Source organism: Arachis stenosperma, chromosome 3 (genome assembly GCF_014773155.1).
Source record: "Arachis stenosperma cultivar V10309 chromosome 3, arast.V10309.gnm1.PFL2, whole genome shotgun sequence".
Taxonomy (NCBI): Eukaryota; Viridiplantae; Streptophyta; class Magnoliopsida; order Fabales; family Fabaceae; genus Arachis; species Arachis stenosperma.
In genome coordinates, this window is record NC_080379.1 from 47,355,038 (window position 1) to 47,373,295 (window position 18,258).

At 36.7% G+C, this 18,258-nt stretch overlaps 1 protein-coding gene across 1 annotated transcript; it reads right to left on the minus strand.

The window, feature by feature from the left end:
* Positions 1 to 1,744: 1,744 nt before the first annotated feature.
* On the minus strand, positions 1,745 to 3,109 carry LOC130966052 (uncharacterized). Its single transcript, XM_057890811.1, has one exon. It carries the CDS (start codon positions 3,107 to 3,109, stop codon positions 1,745 to 1,747), a length of 1,365 nt encoding a protein of 454 aa, XP_057746794.1.
* Positions 3,110 to 18,258: the final 15,149 nt, after the last annotated feature.

Consider the following 18,258-nt stretch of genomic DNA (forward strand, 5'->3'; position numbering starts at 1 on the left):
GATTCTAAACCTGAATCCGTTGACATTGAACGCCTTAAAGCGCTTTGCCTGAATATTGGGGCCACATGCGAGTCACTGCAGTTCTCTCGGGTGCATCGTACTTCCCAGTGGTATCTACCAATGAAATAAAGATTTTCAGAGTTGAGTGGCAGGAGGCAAGATATTAACGAAACTATAAATGGAAGAGCCATACAGAAGATTCACCTCATTCTTGAACCACTCGGCGAATTCTTTATGGAAAACCCTGTCAATGTAGGCTTCATTTCTTTTGCCAATACTTCGTAGCTGTCTTTTTCTACTAGCCCTAAAATCCCTGAGCATACCATGTGGATCTACTGTTAAAGGTATAAACAAATATTGCCTTCGAGAACAATATGATTCTAAGTTTAATAACTGCACTTACTCTAAGAAATTCTCCACAGCTGCGCAATTGATCAATACGTGATGATGTGCTTGAAGTCTCTCGGTTGGTGAAAGATTCAAACTCTCGGAAGCCCCTATCGCTTTGCCAATCAGTGGGAACATGCTTGTCGCGTTATTAGTTACATCTTCGCTCGGTCGATCATCAACACGCAATGGTCAATTGATCCTGCTTTCAACATTATCCAAATATCTCGAACAAAAAGTGAGAATCTCATCGGATAAGTAGCCCTCGGCAATTGATCCTTTCGGTGCTGCTCGATTACGCACGTACTGCTTAAGACGACCTAGGTACCTTTACGAGCGAGATATGTGTTAGGTTGTTAGCTTTTGAAATAACTCAAATGTAAAATTAGTCTTATAGGTACCTTTCAATTGGATACATCCACCTATAATGCACCGGGCCCCCTAAGCGTACCTCTTCGACCAGATGCGTAGTTAGGTGTACCATGACTATGAAGAAAGATGATGGAAAAATTATCTCTATTTGACAAAGAGTGAGGATCACATGTTCCTATAGAAGAGGAAGTTGTTGAGGGTCTATAGATTTATTACTACATAGTTGTCGAAAGAAAGTTGACAAATCAGCCAGGACGACTGTCACTGGGGCTTCCAATACATTCCTGATAGCTATTGGGAGAAGATGTTCCATGAGAATGTGGTTATCAAGCTGAATATTTTTCGCTGTTGTAGGTCAATACAGTGAGATATGTTGCTCGAATGACCATCTGGAAAGACCACATTCTTTAAGTTCCTAAGAAAAATGTCCTTCTGTGAATTCGACATGGAGAATATTGCAGTGGGATACTTTCCATCTTCTCGTGACCAGAGTTTACGCCTAATTCCCATCAGTTGGAGGTCTTTTCGAGCTTTGAGGTTGTCCTTGGATTTACCACTGTCGTTCAGTATCGTGTAGATAATGTTGTCGCACACATTTTTCTCTATGTGCATCACGTCCAGATTGTGACGCAACAAATTATACTCCCAATATGGGAGTTCAAAGAATATACTCCTTTTTTTTCCAAGGAGACTCATCTTGTAATGCAGCCTGTTGTCCGCGCGCTCCTTTACCAGCTTCTGTTTGCACCTTGCCAAGCTTGACATGCATATTTTCCAACTGTCTCAAAATATCTCCACCCGACAATGTTACAGGCAGACCTCTGACCTCTACCTTCCCATCAAATCTGACCCGGTCCTGCCAAAATCTGTGGCCTTGATTCAGAAAGCGTCGATGACCCATGAAACACCATTTCTGACTAAACGTGAGTTGCTTAGACTCGGCATCCAGGTTGTACGTAGGACATGCTCTCCCACTGTACGTATTCTACCCAGATAAGTTGTCCAACCCTGGAAAATTGCTAATTGTCCACATCAACGTAGCATGCAGCTTGAATGTTTTTTTCTCGCTAGCGTCATACGTATCAACACCACCCCACAGCTGCTTCAACTGATCTATCAACAGTTGTAAGTAGACATCTATGTCATTACCAGGCATCTTGGGACCGGGGATAATCATAGACAGCAAGAAAGAGCTGGGTCTCATACAACTCCATGGGGGCAGGTTGTAGGGGATGAGAATCACGGGCCAGATCGAGTACCTTGAGCTGAGATTTCCGAAGGGATTAAAGCCATCGCTAGCTAAGGCTAAGCGAACGCTGCGTGGATCGCCACTGAAGTGAGTATATCTTCTATCAAATGCCTTACATGCCTCTCCGTCTCGTGGATGCCTTAAAAAATCATCCGAGTTAGGACCTTTCTTGTGCCACAACATGTCAAAAGATGTCTTACTGGACATGAACATCCGCTGCAGTCGTGGAACAAGGGGAAAGTAACGAAGAACCTTCGCTGCCTGCGGCTTCCCATTCTTCTTAGCAACCACATTGATCTGGACAATGGAATTCCTCCTAGTCTTTTGCTTCCATCTCGAGGTCCCACATATCTTGCACCTAGACAGTTCTTGATCGCTGCTCTGATATAGAATGCAGTCATTCGAACATACATCTATCTTCTTGTACGCAATACCGAGCTTTCGTATGATCCTATTGGCATCGTGCAGTGAAATCGGAATCTCTGCATGCTCAAAGGCCTCACACAGTAACTCTAGTATCATTCCAAATGCCTTGTTGCTCATGTCGCACATGCACTTTATATGGTATAGCCTGACCAAGAAAGCCAACTTCAAGAATTTTGCACAACCCGGATACAATTCCTGCTCTCCATCCTCAAGCAGCTCATCAAAATGATGGGCCACCTGACTAAGTTCACTGTACAAATAAGGCAACTCTTCGGCATCCCCCTCAAAATCTTCGTTGCTCGAGTCATCTTCATCAACAACAGAACCTGGAAAGTTGAATGCCTCACGAACCATGTCGCGCATTGGATCTCGGTAGACGCTACTAGGGTCAGTTTCTTGTGTCTCAGTAGAACTCTCTCCTACGCGTCTCTCCCCGTGATGTAACCAAAACGTATACTTAGCAGGAAACGGTTTTAACAGCAAGTGATCGTATGCATCCTCTCTAGTTTGGAATAGCCGGAACCCACACGAAGGACATGGACAATGTATCATCCCATCGGAGGATGCATTCGCAAATGCGAAATCCAAAAATTTGTTCAACCCGGCCTTGTATTCGACACTACCTCGTGGCCTTGAGATCCAACTCTTATCTATATCTACTTTTATGATGTTCATATAAATGAATGAATAAAAATTTAATAAGGAAATACAAATAGAAAATAATAAAAAAATCGGACAAACTGTCCAACGGGATATATTAAAGGGAAAATTATTCTAAAGAACCGTTAGGAAGATTTAATTATTAAAAAGGACCTTTAATGCAAAAATTATTAAGAAGGACTAAATCTTTTTATAATGTTTAAGATGTAGAATCAAATCTTTTATAATATTTTTTATTTTTGTGATCTTTACCCAACGAAAAAAAAAGACAAAAGATCATAAAAGTAATAAATAAATAAACAAATAAATAATAAAATTACTAAAAATTTTAAAAATATAAAAATAATTAATATGAAAATTATAAAATAAATAAATAAATAGTTAAAAATTAATATTTTAATAATCAAATCTCCCTAACAATCTTTTAGAGTAAATTTTTTAAAAGTAATTAACTAATTAATCTCAAGTGAATATTCATACATATCTATATAGCGTTGAGAATCAAACAACATATATTAAAGATTATAAAAAATAAATAAAAGTATAGTTAAGAATATATTTATCTCCTTATAATAAGATTTGGTTCTTCTTCTTAAATATTATAAAAAGATTTGGTCCTTTTTAATAATTTTAGTATTAAAGATCCTTTTTAAGAATTAAATCTTCATAGCGGGAAAGTAATATTCCATATTAATTCAGTAAGTAATCCAAAAGAGAGAACGGGAGAATAACCTAGAAATGAAACATTGATAAAGGTACTTGTATCCGGGATAATAGATAGAATATAAATGGTATTAGGAAGGTTGCTTACTCATGGTCTAATTCTGCACTTTTAAAAAATTAATGGAAGAAAGAATTTCTGGTTCCGAAGCCAAAAATTGAAATGGAAAAGAAGAGCTTCCTTAAAAAAAAGAGGGGGAAGGAAAAGAAGTTAGAGTGTAAAGATATAAAACACAAAAGTATAAATAACATATCACAGTGCACAAAAAAATAACAAAGCCTTTGAATCTATTCATGTCGAGAGTAAAATAAATTGAAAAATATTTTGGTGAGCATCTTTTCCCACACCTCCAGCACTTGTTTCCCATCTTCCAAGTTGCCTTTTCATTTTGCGGTATCCTTTTTTTTATTAGATTTTCAGTGATACACCCTGGCCTTTCAAACTTCTCTATTACGTAATATTAACTAATATATATTTAATTAAATTCATAGCATATTTGGAAAATCATGGATTTCTCCTGAACTCAACTAACAGGACTTAAGCTAACTAAATCTATATAACAACCACTAAGCTAGCTGTATGTTACGTAATCATTCGAAGAAAAGCAGTTATGACAACCTAAAATTAAGTGCTTTATATGTAGTTTATTTTAGTGTAAGGGTGGAAAGTTGAAATTAAAATGGTCTCTTTACATTGCATATAAGATTTGTTCACATCAGCTGGTGCCGGTTGGTGTACATGATTGGTGCATGTGCTTGTATGCAAACATTACAAATCATGTAACAAACAATAAAATTACTATTTACCCTCGTTAAAAAGATAAAATCTCATTCAGCATCCAAAGATAAGCATGAAGAACAATCAAGACGAGGGTCGAAAGATTGAATAAGAGGATTTTGAAGCTTAATTTGGTTCACAGAAATTTATATATTTCATTTATGATCATTTTTATATATACATTAACAGTACATGTCAGTGAGATAAATCAAGGTTCTTGATATGAGAACTGTAATGAATTCATCATACAAATCATTAATCATAGTAAACAATATAAGAAAATGGCTAATGCATGTGGGAAGTGAGATCCCCAAAGAAATTGTAGCCACTGTATGTTACATAAAGAAAGCCATCTTCATCCTTCTCTTCATACATGGTTTAAAAAATTGCTCCTGTAGGAGGAAGTACATTGTCCACTAAAATGAAGATGGCCTTTTTAGCACTTAACTATTGATATTATTACCAAAAGAGTATAACTAATACTCCACCTTAAATTTGTCATTTATCAGCTGAATAAATAAAATCAATGACCTGATCACTGGCTAAGAACTAAAATGTAAATACACAATTCAAATGCAGTTCAACAAGAATTAATTCAGGTCCTATCACAATATAAAGAAACATATCAAATGAAGAAAAAACATATCAAGTGAACACAATTTGATTAGTCTACCCCAAAACAGCTCTACTAGTCATATTATATATACCTTGCTGTGTTATGTTTAGACCAACCCCTCAAAAGTTCCTCACTTTCAACTTATTGTAAGGCTACATAAACAGCTCTACTAGTCATTTTATATTACGAAATCAAAGATTAATACTAAAGCGAACCAAATAGTACAAATCAAAGTAATCATGAACCAATTTGAAATATAATAAGTGCTAGAATTCCAACACAATCTTAGGGAACAAACTCGGTTAATGAAGTAACAAAAAAGAGAAACTCAATAAGGTCTTGAACAGAGCATTTTTTTTGTGTGCTAAGGTCTTAAACAGAGCAAGAGGAAACAAAAATGTGATTAACAAAGCACAAAAGCTAAACTTAGTAACTAAGAATTCTAAAAAAAATGAAACTTTATAAGTAAACACGCAGAGTCCATATATAATATCTCCATTGTTTTTCATACTTGGAAAATTGACCAAAATCCTATCTTATGTAAACCAAGTTCTCTATCAATAATTAGTATATAAACCAGCCAAGCTAGCTAACTGCGGAAACTAATTAAGTACTAATTTCAAGTTTCACATAAATAATAATACAAAGGAAACCTCTAATTATTTTTTAAAAAAATTTAAACTAATAAAAATAAGTACATAAATAATTATATCTCTAATTGATATTTATTAAAACAAATTTCACTTCCTACTATTACTATTACTTAAAAACTCTAAGTGCATTTTATCCTTGTTGATTAATCGTTATGTATACATAGTTACATACTATTTTAATTTATTTAATATATAAACTAAAAGAATGGTCAATCATCCATTCATAGGAGACATATATGAAATAATATGTGATTAACAATTGCTTCTCTTCTAGTGACATGTAAATACAAAGAGACTGTCATATATATTCTGATTTATCTGCCCCCTCTCTATCTCTCTCTAATCTATTTCCTTTTATAATAATATATAGTAGAAACTAGGCCTTGCAGCTTGTATTATGGCATAACAGCAGACAAAATGGGACGGCATAAAACATGCAGGGTGAAACCAGCAGCTATGTCTGAGTATATGAATCAACGACTAACATAACATATATTTCTATAGACCACAGCTAGATAAAACTTAGCTCGTTCATTCTTCCGTCCTGGCACAGGCAGAGAAATATATAATAAATGAATAAATGTATTAATTATTCTATTGCAATCTGTTGAACATAACAGGTACCAATCAGTCAAATTAAAAATGGAATAAAGACTCATGTATCTATATGTTTGTTATAACTTAGTAACTCCTCTTGATCTCAACAGTTAATTCATTAGTCAGAGTTTTTGGAAATTAGAATGTCATCAAATATACTATATTATCAATTATCCAACATTATCCACAACTCACATAATATTGCTTATTTCAATTTAATATTACTAATAATAGGCAAAAGATGCAGTGGTGAGAAGTTGTCAATGCAGGTAAGTATTGGTTATAACACATAGACAATATTATGGTTACATCAGGATCAAATCCTTCTTACTATAACCCTTTCCTAACTAGGAGAATGATCAATTCCACTACTCACATATGCAAAAGATGAATTGATGCAATATTAATAAATAAAATTTATCATAGTGGATTCAAATTTCCAAGCTTAGAGGCAGACCATAGATGCAGGATAGAATGCAAAGAGTACAATGGAGATCATTATGAAAACTGTAGCGTATGTACATATTTCCAGTTCTGTACATGCACCTAAAAGGAATGATGACAACCACTTTGCATCTATAAATCAGGATTAGCCCAGAACCTTGTAACTAGATTAGTTTATTTAATTTCACAGTTTAAAAGCAGCATACACAGGGAGGGGATTTAGTGATGGTTCAAAGGCTAATGGGATTTTTTTTCTCTTATCCAAAATATTACTTGATTCAATCCAACTCACACGATTACCCTTCAAGTACAACTAACTACAGCCGGTTAAGAAGGCCACATAAATTTGATGATCGATCGTAAGAGAAATGGGAGGAATAAAGCAACAATGAACAATCGAATGAGCATCAAAGAATCCGTAAAATTAAATCAAACCAATGGTATCAACATGCTTTTAGGTTCACTCAAACCACTCAACCTTGTTTCTCAGCTCCACACTCATCACACAAAGCGAAAAGTACTCTATCTGTCTACACAATAAGAGATTGACTCAAGGCTGAGAGACAGACGATATTAACGTGAACCAATCAAGTCTCCATACTGAATATAAAAATTAACAGAGGAATTCATCGTTGATGATCATGGACAAAGGTATTATACTCTAATATTTGTTATCTTTTGGAAGATAAACTTGCAATCTGCTAATTAATCGTACTGAATGAAATCCCTAACTTGAAACCGCTTCAATTAGCCACAATTTATAGAAGATATGGACAAACACATGTTCAGAACTCTAAACCAATAATGAAAACCAGAAGAAAAGCTCAATGTGAAAGAACAAACCGGTGAAAAGGGGAGGCAGCGATAGCTAGGATTCGCGCACGGTGGAGGACGGTGTCAGGGTTTCACGCACTACCGATGAGATGCTCAACTTCGTCGCCGGTGATGGAACCACAGTTGGCCGCTGCGCGATTCGACGGCGAACACGGAAGCGCCGAGTGGAGCAGATGGTACGCGGCTCTGCTCCCGCTCGTGTTTGGCGCGCTACCAAAATGAAGTGATGGGTTTCTGCAAATTTGGGGGTAGGGGGTTTCAATTAATGGCAGTAAAGTAAAAGGGGGATTGAATTAAGGAATTGAAACTCACCTAGCAACGTTTCTAGGTGTACTCGCTGGTAGGTTGCGCCAGAGGGAGGTTGGGTGCTCTTCGCGCCTCTGCTCGTGCTTTCGTTCGCTCAAGAGGTTAAGTGAAATCAGGAGGGTTAGTTGAAGATATATACACCAAATTTGAAGCGGTTCAAACTGCACGGCCGATATCTAGGGACGTTTAGCGGTACCTGCCAGACCGCCGCTGATCTCTGCCGGGATCTTCTAAACTAGCGGCGTTATTGGCTAGGGCCGTTATTTCTCCGCTGCTAGGCTCCGCATCTGCTGTAGTGCAGAGATGACTGCAGTGGGGAGATACTCTATTGACCAACACTTGGCACGTGAGGATGCCGCTGCGGCTATGATCACGAAGCTGCTTAACCTTTATGGAAAACAAATCGACGACCACAATCATGATTTGCAGGACGGGGCCACAACGGTCATCGAACGGCTCCAAAAGGAACTAGACAGCTTGAGGTCCCAATATGAAAGGATGAGGTCAGCTTACAAGCATCATCAGCGTCTCCTTCAACGTGAGTTTCCCTCCGATTCTAAATCCGACGCGGTTTAGTGTTGTGGGGCAGATGTTCTGCTCATGAACCACATGCGAAGCCAGAACATTGCGTGCGGCCTCCCCGGAAATTATATTTTCTTCTTATCTAATAGACATCTCTCAGTTTAGGTTGACCTTGTTACAGTAAGCTGTGTTGCGTCAGGTGCAACTTTATCTTTCTATGACTAATGTTTCATTGTACGTGAATCCTAATAGAACCGTATTCATAATGTTACATAGAAACAGTGCATCTCATTTTCTAAATTGAGTTATATGCTGCAATTAATTAAGGAAACTAGCTAGGATTATAAAAATTAAATCATTATAAATATTCACCCGATTTATTATAATCTGACCAACAAAAGCAAATCAAAATAAAAATGTTTACTAACTATTATAAATACATCATTCTTTATTTATTAGTTCATGTTTTTAATTTTTATCTTTGTCTAATAGTAGCAAGACGCTCGGATGGTGTTTTAAATTTCACTACAACAAAAACACCCATTTAGGTACACTTGAAAAGTGTAGCCAAAAATGAAAAAATGATGCCTTAGGAAAAGGCTACGCTTTTAGGCCGCGGAGACACTTTTGTAGGCGATGCCTATATTAGTGTTACATATTCTCAAAGGCTACGCTTTTTTGTATCAAAGGCTACGCTTCTGACCTTTGAGAATAGGGTACGCTTTTTAAGTAATGCTGTTTAGGACCAAATGCTACGCTTTTCAGCACTAATAGTTACCATAATTCTAAAGAATATGCTATACTTTTCAGGGCTACTGCATCACTTTATAAATGTAACAAATAGTATACCTATAGCTACTCTATATAAGTGTAGCCTTTTGTCCCTCATTTTTTTAAAAAAAGAATTTCTGTTTATATATATAATTATATATAATCCTGTATTTTTAATTAAATTAGTTAATTATTATAAAATAAAAATGAATACATATATAATAATACCATACAATAATCTTTAAATAATAAAAATTATAATGAAACAAAGTATAATTATATAATGAACAAAAAATATTGGGATGATCATAATTTTGAGTATTCATACATCTCAAAGTAGAATAAGTATACTCATATAATGCACTTAGAGTTTACTACTAATAAACTAGGAAAAACCAAAATATTATATCATATAAATGTATCTTAGCTTCTAATAAAAGACATCATCATCAACCATACATCTTTCAATTTCCATCTTTGTCAATAAACTATCATGATAAGCATCTCAATCTTCACTCGCATCTTCAGAATTATTCTGCATAATTATATAAAAAAATAATTATAATTTGAAAAAGTACAACAAGAAAAAAGTAATTAACATATTAATAACACATACAATATCCGAACGGCATAGGATAATTCAAACTACTCTTCTTTTCATATCACCAAAAACATAAAATAAGAAACAAAACCATACTATGCTTGAATAAAAAATTAAATAAACCAAAGTCTTTTGCTTTAAAATAACAATCACATTCAGGGGGATACTATAAGTCACCATAAAGGACATAACTAAAAAACCGACTAACACAACTTCATACTAAATGGGAACTAAAATTAGAAACTCAAGTGCATTGTGCAAGTGACAAGGAAAACAAAGAATTCATAGTACATAAATAATAAGTTAAATTCCAACTTCATAACTAATAAAACAATCAAAGTGGAGATACACATGAATTAATAGCATGATAATAAAGTGAAAAGAAAAAGTATGCATTGTACCTTGCCATGACACGATCAACGTTTTGACAAAATCCACTTTGGAGCTTTAACCAAAAACTTCAATCTATTTGTTACCAAGTAAAATTCTAAGAGATTAGACTATAATCATATTTAGTCATGATTTATCTTCATAATTCTAACCTGATATAGTTAAAATGAAAGGAAAAAAAATAAAAAAACTCAATTCAGGTCGGTAACTTATTTGGAAAACAAAAGCAATCTGATAACAGCCTGGTGCACGAAATTGTGATCACACTTTTCACAACTCCGCACAACTAACCAGCAAGTGCACTAGGTCGTCCAAGTAATACCTTACGTGAGTAAGGGTCGATCCCACGGAGATTGACGGCTTGAAGCAAGCTATGGACATCTTGTAAATCTCAGTCAGACAGATTCAAATGGTTATGAAGTATTGATAATTAAAAGATAGATAAGACGGAAAATAACATAGAGATACTTATGTAATTCATTGGTGGGAATTTAAGATAAGCGTTTGGAGATGCTTTGTTTCTTCTGAACCTCTACTTTCCTATTGTCTTCATCCAATCATGCGTCCTCCCTTCCATGGCAAGCTGTATGATCCTCTCAGTGAAAATGGTCCGGCTACGGTCTCTGTACGGCTAATCAACTGTCAGATTTCTCATCTCGGATGAAAAATACCAGGCATAACTACCGCAGGGCTAATCATCTGTCGGTTCTCACTTGTGCCAGAATAAGATCCATTGATCCTTTTGCACACTGTCACTGCGCCCAACATTTGCGAGTTTGAAGCTCCTTACAGTCATCCCTTCCCAGATCCTACTCGGAATATCACAGACAAGGTTTAGACATTTCAAATCTCAGGAATGTTGTCTATTAATTCTAGCCTATACCACGAAGATCCTAATCACGGGGTCAGATGCTCTGTTGTTAGGAGAGACGATGCAAATTCGTGGATCAGAGACCCAAGAGAGTATACTCCGGTTGGCGTCCAATGACTACGTTGAACATCATGTAGACCACTTTGTGGTTGTTAGCTAAGCGAGTGCTGAAGATAGTAGGTGATTGTCACGGGTCACCCCTTCAGTCTGACTTAACTGAATTAAGTACAAGAGTGTATCTTGGAGAAGAAGTAGGCGTGAATTAAAGGAAAAACAATAGTAATTGCATTAATTCATGAAGAACAACAGCGCTCCTCACCTTAATCTATGAGGTGTAGAAACTCCACCGTTGAAAGTACATAAGAATAAAAGGCCTAGGTATAGCCGAATGGCCAGCCTCCCAAATGGCATAAGAATTTGAAAACAGGGGAAAAAAAGACTCATAATACAATAGTAAAAAGTACTATTTATACTAAACTAGTTACTAGGGTTTACAGAAAATGAGTAGATAGTGCATAAATCTACTTCCGGGGCCCACTTGGTGTGTATTTGGGCTGAGCTTTGAAGTTTTCACATGCATAGGCCATCTTTGGAGTTAAACGCTAACTTGGGTGCCAGTTTGGGCATTTAACTCCAGCTTTGGTGCCAGTTCTGGCGTTTTATGCTAGAAAAGGGTCTCTGGGTGGCGTTTGGATGCCAGTTTGGGCCATCAAATCTCGGGCTAATCATAAACTATTATCCATTGCTGTAAATCCCACGATGTCTACTTTCCAACGCAATTAAGAGCACGCCAATTTGGCTTTTGTAGCTCCAGAAAATCCACTTCGAGTGTAGGGAGGTCAAAATCCAATAGCATCTGCAGTCCTTTCTCAGCCTCTAAATCAGATTTTTGCTCAGGTCCCTCAATTTTAGCCAGAAAATACCTGAAATTATAGAAATACACAAAAACTCATAGTAAAGTCCAGACATGTGAATTTTTCATAAAAACTAACAAAAATATACTAAAAAGTGACTAAAACATACTAGAAACTACCTAAAAACAATGCCAAAAAGCATATAAAGTATCCGCTCATCACAAAACCAAACTTAAATTGTTGCTTGTCCCCAAGAAACTAAAAACAAAATAGGATAAAAAGAAGAGACTATACAATAAATTCCAAAACATCAATGAAGCTTAGTCCCAATTAGATGAGCGGGACTAGTAGTTTTTTGCTTCTGAACAGTATTGGCATCTCACTTTATCCTTTGAAGTTCAGAATGATTGGCATCCATAGGAACTCAAAATTCAGATAGTGTTATTGATTCTCCTAGTTCAGTATGTTGATTCTTGAACACAGCTACTTATGAGTCTTGGCCGTGACCCTAAGCATCTTGTTTTCCAGTATTACCACCGGATACATAAATGCCACAGACATATAACTGGATGAACCTTTTTAGATTGTGACTCAGCTTTGCTAGAGTCCACAGTTAGAGGTGTCCAGAGTTCTTAAGCACACTCTTTTGCTTTGGATCACGACTTTAACCACTCAGTTTCAAGCTTTTCACTTGGACCTTCATGACACAAGTACATGGTTAGGGACAACTTGATTTAGTTGCTTAGGCCAGGATTTTATTCATTTGGGTCCTCCTATCCACTGATGCTCAAAGCCTTGGATCCTCTTTACCCTTGCCTTTTAGTTTAAAGGGTTACTGGCTTTTTCTGCTTGCTTTTTCTTTTTTTTCTTTATTTTTTGCCCCTTTTTTTTCTCTTTTTTTTTTCTGCAAGCTTTGTGTTCTTCACTGCTTTTTCTTGCTTTAAAAATCAATTTCATGATTTTTCAGATTATCAATAACATTTCTCTTTTTTCATTATTCTTTCAAGAGCCAACGATTTTAACATTCATAAACTTCACTATAAAAAATATGTACTGTTCAAGTATTCATTCAGAAAACAAAAAGTATTGCCACTACATCAAAATAATTAAACTAATTTCAAGATAGAATTCGAAATTCATGCACTTCTTGTTCTTTTGCAATTAGAAACATTTTTCATTTAAGAAAGGTGAAGGATTCATGGGACATTCATAGCTTCAAGGCATAGACACTAGACACTAATGATCATGTAATAAAGACACAAACATAGACAAAACATAAAGCATAAGAAATGAAAAACAGAAAAACAAATAACAAGGAAATTAAAGAACGGGTCCACCTTAGTGATGGTGGCTAGTTCTTCTTCTTGAAGATCCTATAGAGTGCTTGAGCTCTGATGATTAGATTTTTGACGGTTTAGAATTTTCCAAATGAAATCTCGTCGAAGTATAGTCTCTAAACCAACAATAATCCTCTCATACAAAAATTTGTTTGTCATAAGTACAAACCCCTAAAATCTATAAACCGAAGTATTTAAACCTCGGGTCGTCTCTCAAAGGACTTGCAGGGTAGTGTTCTTGTTATTGGTTATGGACTTGTTTATTTTGGGGTTTTGGATGAGGAATGTAAATAGTAAATGGTAGGAAAACTTTATTCACAAAATGGTCTTGGCAAGGTTTAGTTGTCAAGGGTCTTCATCATTATCACTAGCCACAAGTATGGTAGTTGCAAGGATTAATCCCACTTAGTCATCCTTAAATCAATTAACAAAGGAAAGTCAAGTGAGTTATATCAATCCTAGTCCATAAGTCCTAGCTTTCCACTAATTGGATTAATAAAAGCTAGAGTTAATGGCTATCAACTATCAATCAATTGGACACTAGTGACTCAAGAAATCCTAAGTTACCTTCTCAAGCCAAGAACATAAAATTCTAGTCTAACATTCTTCCAAGCATTTAATCAAACACTTGGAAGGAACAAAAGAAAAGTATAGTCAATCACAACAAGAATGAATTCTAACAACAATTGAATACAAAGAATTAACAACAACAATCAAGAAACTCACAATTATCATGAATTACCTCAAATTGCATTATTGAAAGAAAACAAAAGAACAAGAGTATCTCAATTACAAAACCTAGAAACAAAATAAGAGAAATCACAACAAGAGAATAGGAAGAGAGAGAAGAACCAAAGTGTAGCAATCATCAATTGAAGGTAGAAGTAGAAGGAGACTTGAATTAAACCTAGAACTATGAGATCCTAATCTAACCCTAATTCCTAATCCTAATTCTAGAGAGAAGAGAGAGCTTCTCTCTCTAACTCTAACTACTTCTAAAACTAAACTATGACTAATGATTAAAAGTATGAAAAGTATGTTAATTCCTCTTCAATCCTTGGCTTAAATAGCATCAGAAATGAGTTGGATTGGGCCCACAAGGCTTGAGAATTCGCTGTCCCACGGATTGCATTAAGTGAACCAGGTGGCACAACGACGCGTACGCGTATAGTGAGCGTACGCGTCCCTATCTGCGGTGAAACTAGGGCAAATCTTATATCGTTTCGAAGCCCCAGATGTTAGCTTTTCAACCCAACTAGAACCGCATCATTTGGACCTCTGTAGCTCAAGTTATGGTCAATTAAATGCGAAGAGGTCAGGCTTGACAGCTTTTTGGTTCCATCATTTCTTCATGAGTTCTCCAACTTTACATGCTTTTTCTTCATTCCCTTAATCCAATCTTTGCCTCCTAAATCTGAAATCACTTAACAAACATATCAAGGCATCTAATGGAATCAAGGTAAATTACATTTATCTATTTTAAGACCTAAAAAGCATGTTTTCACTCTTAAGCACAATTAAAAGAGAATATACAATAGCATGCTATTTCATTGAATAAATGTGGGTAAAAGGTGATAAAATCCCCTAAAATCAATACAAGATAAACCCTACAAATGGGGTTTATCAAGCTCCTCAATATCTCTTCTTTGCCTTTGTTGTTCCTCCCTCATGGCTCTTTGGTCCTCTCTAATTTCATGGAAGATAATGTAGTGCTCTTGATGCTCCATCCTTAGTTGCTCCATGTTGAAACTTAAATCTCCTAAAGAGGTGTTGAGTTGCTCCCAATAGTTGTATGGAAGGAAATGCATCCCTTGAGGCATCTCAGGGTTTCTTGATAAGGGACTTGCTCATACTTTTGTTGAGGTCCATGAGTTGGCTCTCCTGTTTGCTCCATCCTCTTTCTAGTGATGGGCTTTTGAGATGAATCTCTCCATCTCCCATGACTCAAATATGGAAGTAATTGCCTTTCCTTTCCTCTTTCTAGAGGTTTCTTCGGTCTTAGGTACCATTAATGGTTAAGGAAAAACAAAAAGCACAGCTTTTCCACACCAAACTTAAAAGGTTTGCTCGTCTTTGAGCAAAAGAAGAAAGAAAGGAGGAGGAGAAGAAGAAATGGAGGAGATGGAGGTGTAGGAGTGGTTCGGCCAATGGGGGGTTGGGAGTGTTTGTGATGTGTGAAAATGAAGGAGTATGGGGGGTATTTATAGGGTAAGGAGGAGAGGGAATCTGTGTGATAGAGGTTGGGTTTGGGAGGGAAATATTTTGAATTTGAGTGGGTAGGGGTAGGTGAGTTGTGTGATGGGAAATAATGGATGGATGTGAGTGGTGAAGAGATTATGGGAAAGAGGGTAGGATTTGATAGGTAAATGGTGTTTGGAGAAGAGTGTTATGGAAAGGTGTGAAGAGAAATGAGAGTGAGTTGGGGTAGGTAGGGATCCTGTGGGGTCCACAGATCCTGAGGTGTCAAGGATTTCTCATCCCTGCACCTTTTGGAATTTAAACGCATTCTGTGTGGCAATTCTGGCGTTAAACGCTAGGCTGATGCCCCTTTCTGGCATTAAACGCCAGTCTGGCTGCCAGTTCTGGCATTTAACGCCAGCCAGACACCATACATCTTTTTCTGGCGTTAAACGCCAGTCTGGCTGCCATTTATGGCGTTTAACGCCCATAATGCTACCAGACTGGGCGTTAAACGCCCATTCTGCTATCCTTACTGGCGTTTAAACGCCAGTAAGCTCGTCCTCCAGGGTGTGCTACATTTTTAATGATGTTTTTATTCCTGCTTTAATTCTGCAACTGTTTTTGTGACTCCACATGATCATCAACCTAAAGAAGACATATAATAAAAATGGAAAATAAAGTGAAAGAGTAATTAATATAGACAAATAAAATTGGGTACCCAATAAGGGTCGATCCCACAGAGATTGATGGCTTGAAGCAGGCTATGGTCATCTTATAAATCTCAGTCAGGTGGATTCAATGGTTATGAGGTATTAATAATTAAAAGATAGATAAGACAGAAAATAACATAGAGATACTTATGTAATTTATTGGTAGGAATTTCAGATAAGCGTTTGGAGATACTTTGTTGCCTCTGAACCTCTGCATTTCTATTGTCTTTATCCAATCATGCGTCCTCTCTTCCATGGCAAGTTGTATGATCTTCTCAATGAAAATGGTCCGGCTAGGGTCTCTGTAAGGCTAATCAACTATCGAATTTCTCGTCTCGGGTGAAAAATACCAGGCACAACTACCGCAGGGCTAATCATTTGTCGGTTCTCACTTGTGTCGGAATAAGATCCATTGATCCTTTTGCACACTGTCACTGCGCCCAACATTCGTGAGTTTGAAGCTCCTTACAGTCATCCCTTCCCAGATCCTACTCGGAATACCACAGACAAGGTTTAGACTTTTCGGATCTCAGGAATGCTGTCTATTGATTCTAACCTATACCACGAAGATCCTAATCATGGGGTCGGATGCTCTGTTGTCAGGAGAGACGATGCGAATCCATGGATCAAAGACCCAAGAGAGTATACTCTGGCTGGCGTCCAATGACTACGTTGAACATCATGTAGATCGCTTTGTGGTTGTCAGGCACGCGAATCTTGGCTAAGCGAGTACTAAAGATAGTGGGTGATTGTCATGGGTCACCCCTTCAGTCTGACTTAACTGAATTAAGTACAAGAGTATATCTTGGAGAAGAAGTAGGCATGAATTAAAGGATAAATAATAGTACTTGCATTAATTCATGAGAAACAGTATAGCTCCTCACCTTAATCTATGAGGTGTAGAAACTCTACCGTTGAAAATACATAAGAACAAAAAGTCTAGGCATGGCCGAATGGCCAGCCTCCCAAATGGCATAAGAATTCGAAAACAGGGAAAAAAGACTCCTAATACAATAGTAAAAAGTGCTATTTATACTAAACTAGTTACTAGGGTTTACAAAAAATGAGTAGATAGTGCAGAAATCCACTTCCGGGGCCCACTTGGTGTTTGGGCTGAGCTTTGAAGCTTTCACGTGCATAGGCCATCCTTGGAGTTAAACGTCAGCTTGGGTGCTAGTTTGGGCATTTAACTCCAGCTTTGGTTCTAGTTCTGGCGTTTTATGCTAGAAAAGGGTCTCTGGGTGGCGTTTGGACGCCAGTTTGGACCATCAAATCTCGAGCAAAGTATGAACTATTAAACATTGCTTGAAAGCCCAAGATGTCTACTTTCCAACACAATTAAGAGCGCACCGATTGGGCTTCTATAGCTCCAGAAAATCTACTTCGAGTGCAGGGAGGTCAGAATCCAACAGCATCTGCAGTCCTTTCTCAGCCTCTGAATCAGATTTTTGCTCAGGTCCCTCAATTTCAGCCAGAAAATACCTGAAATCACAGAAAACACACAAACTCGTAGTAAAGTCCAGAAATGTGAATTTTGCATAAACACTAACAAAAATATACTAAAAAGTGACTAAAACATAATAGAAACTACCTAAAAACAATGCCAAAAGCGTATAAATTATCTGTTCATCACAGCCCAAAATTCAAATCCAAAGCATGAGTAATTGAGTAACTGAAAATAAAAGGAATAAATATTGCTTTTCAAAACTCAATTCAGGTCAGTAACTTATTTGAAAAATAATAGGACATACACAAATCAAATTGAAATGTCAGAAAAAAAAAAAGCTAAAAATCATAGATGCTGCTACATCACACATCTCAATTCTTTTTCATAATAATTTTATGTCCAAAAGCAACAACAACAAAAGGAGAATTTTAAGGGGGAAAAATTAAATAAAATAAAAAAGGAAATGCAGCAACAGGAAGCAAATCCAAATGATAGAGAGAGCACCTAAAAAAGAAAAAGATAGAACAGAAGA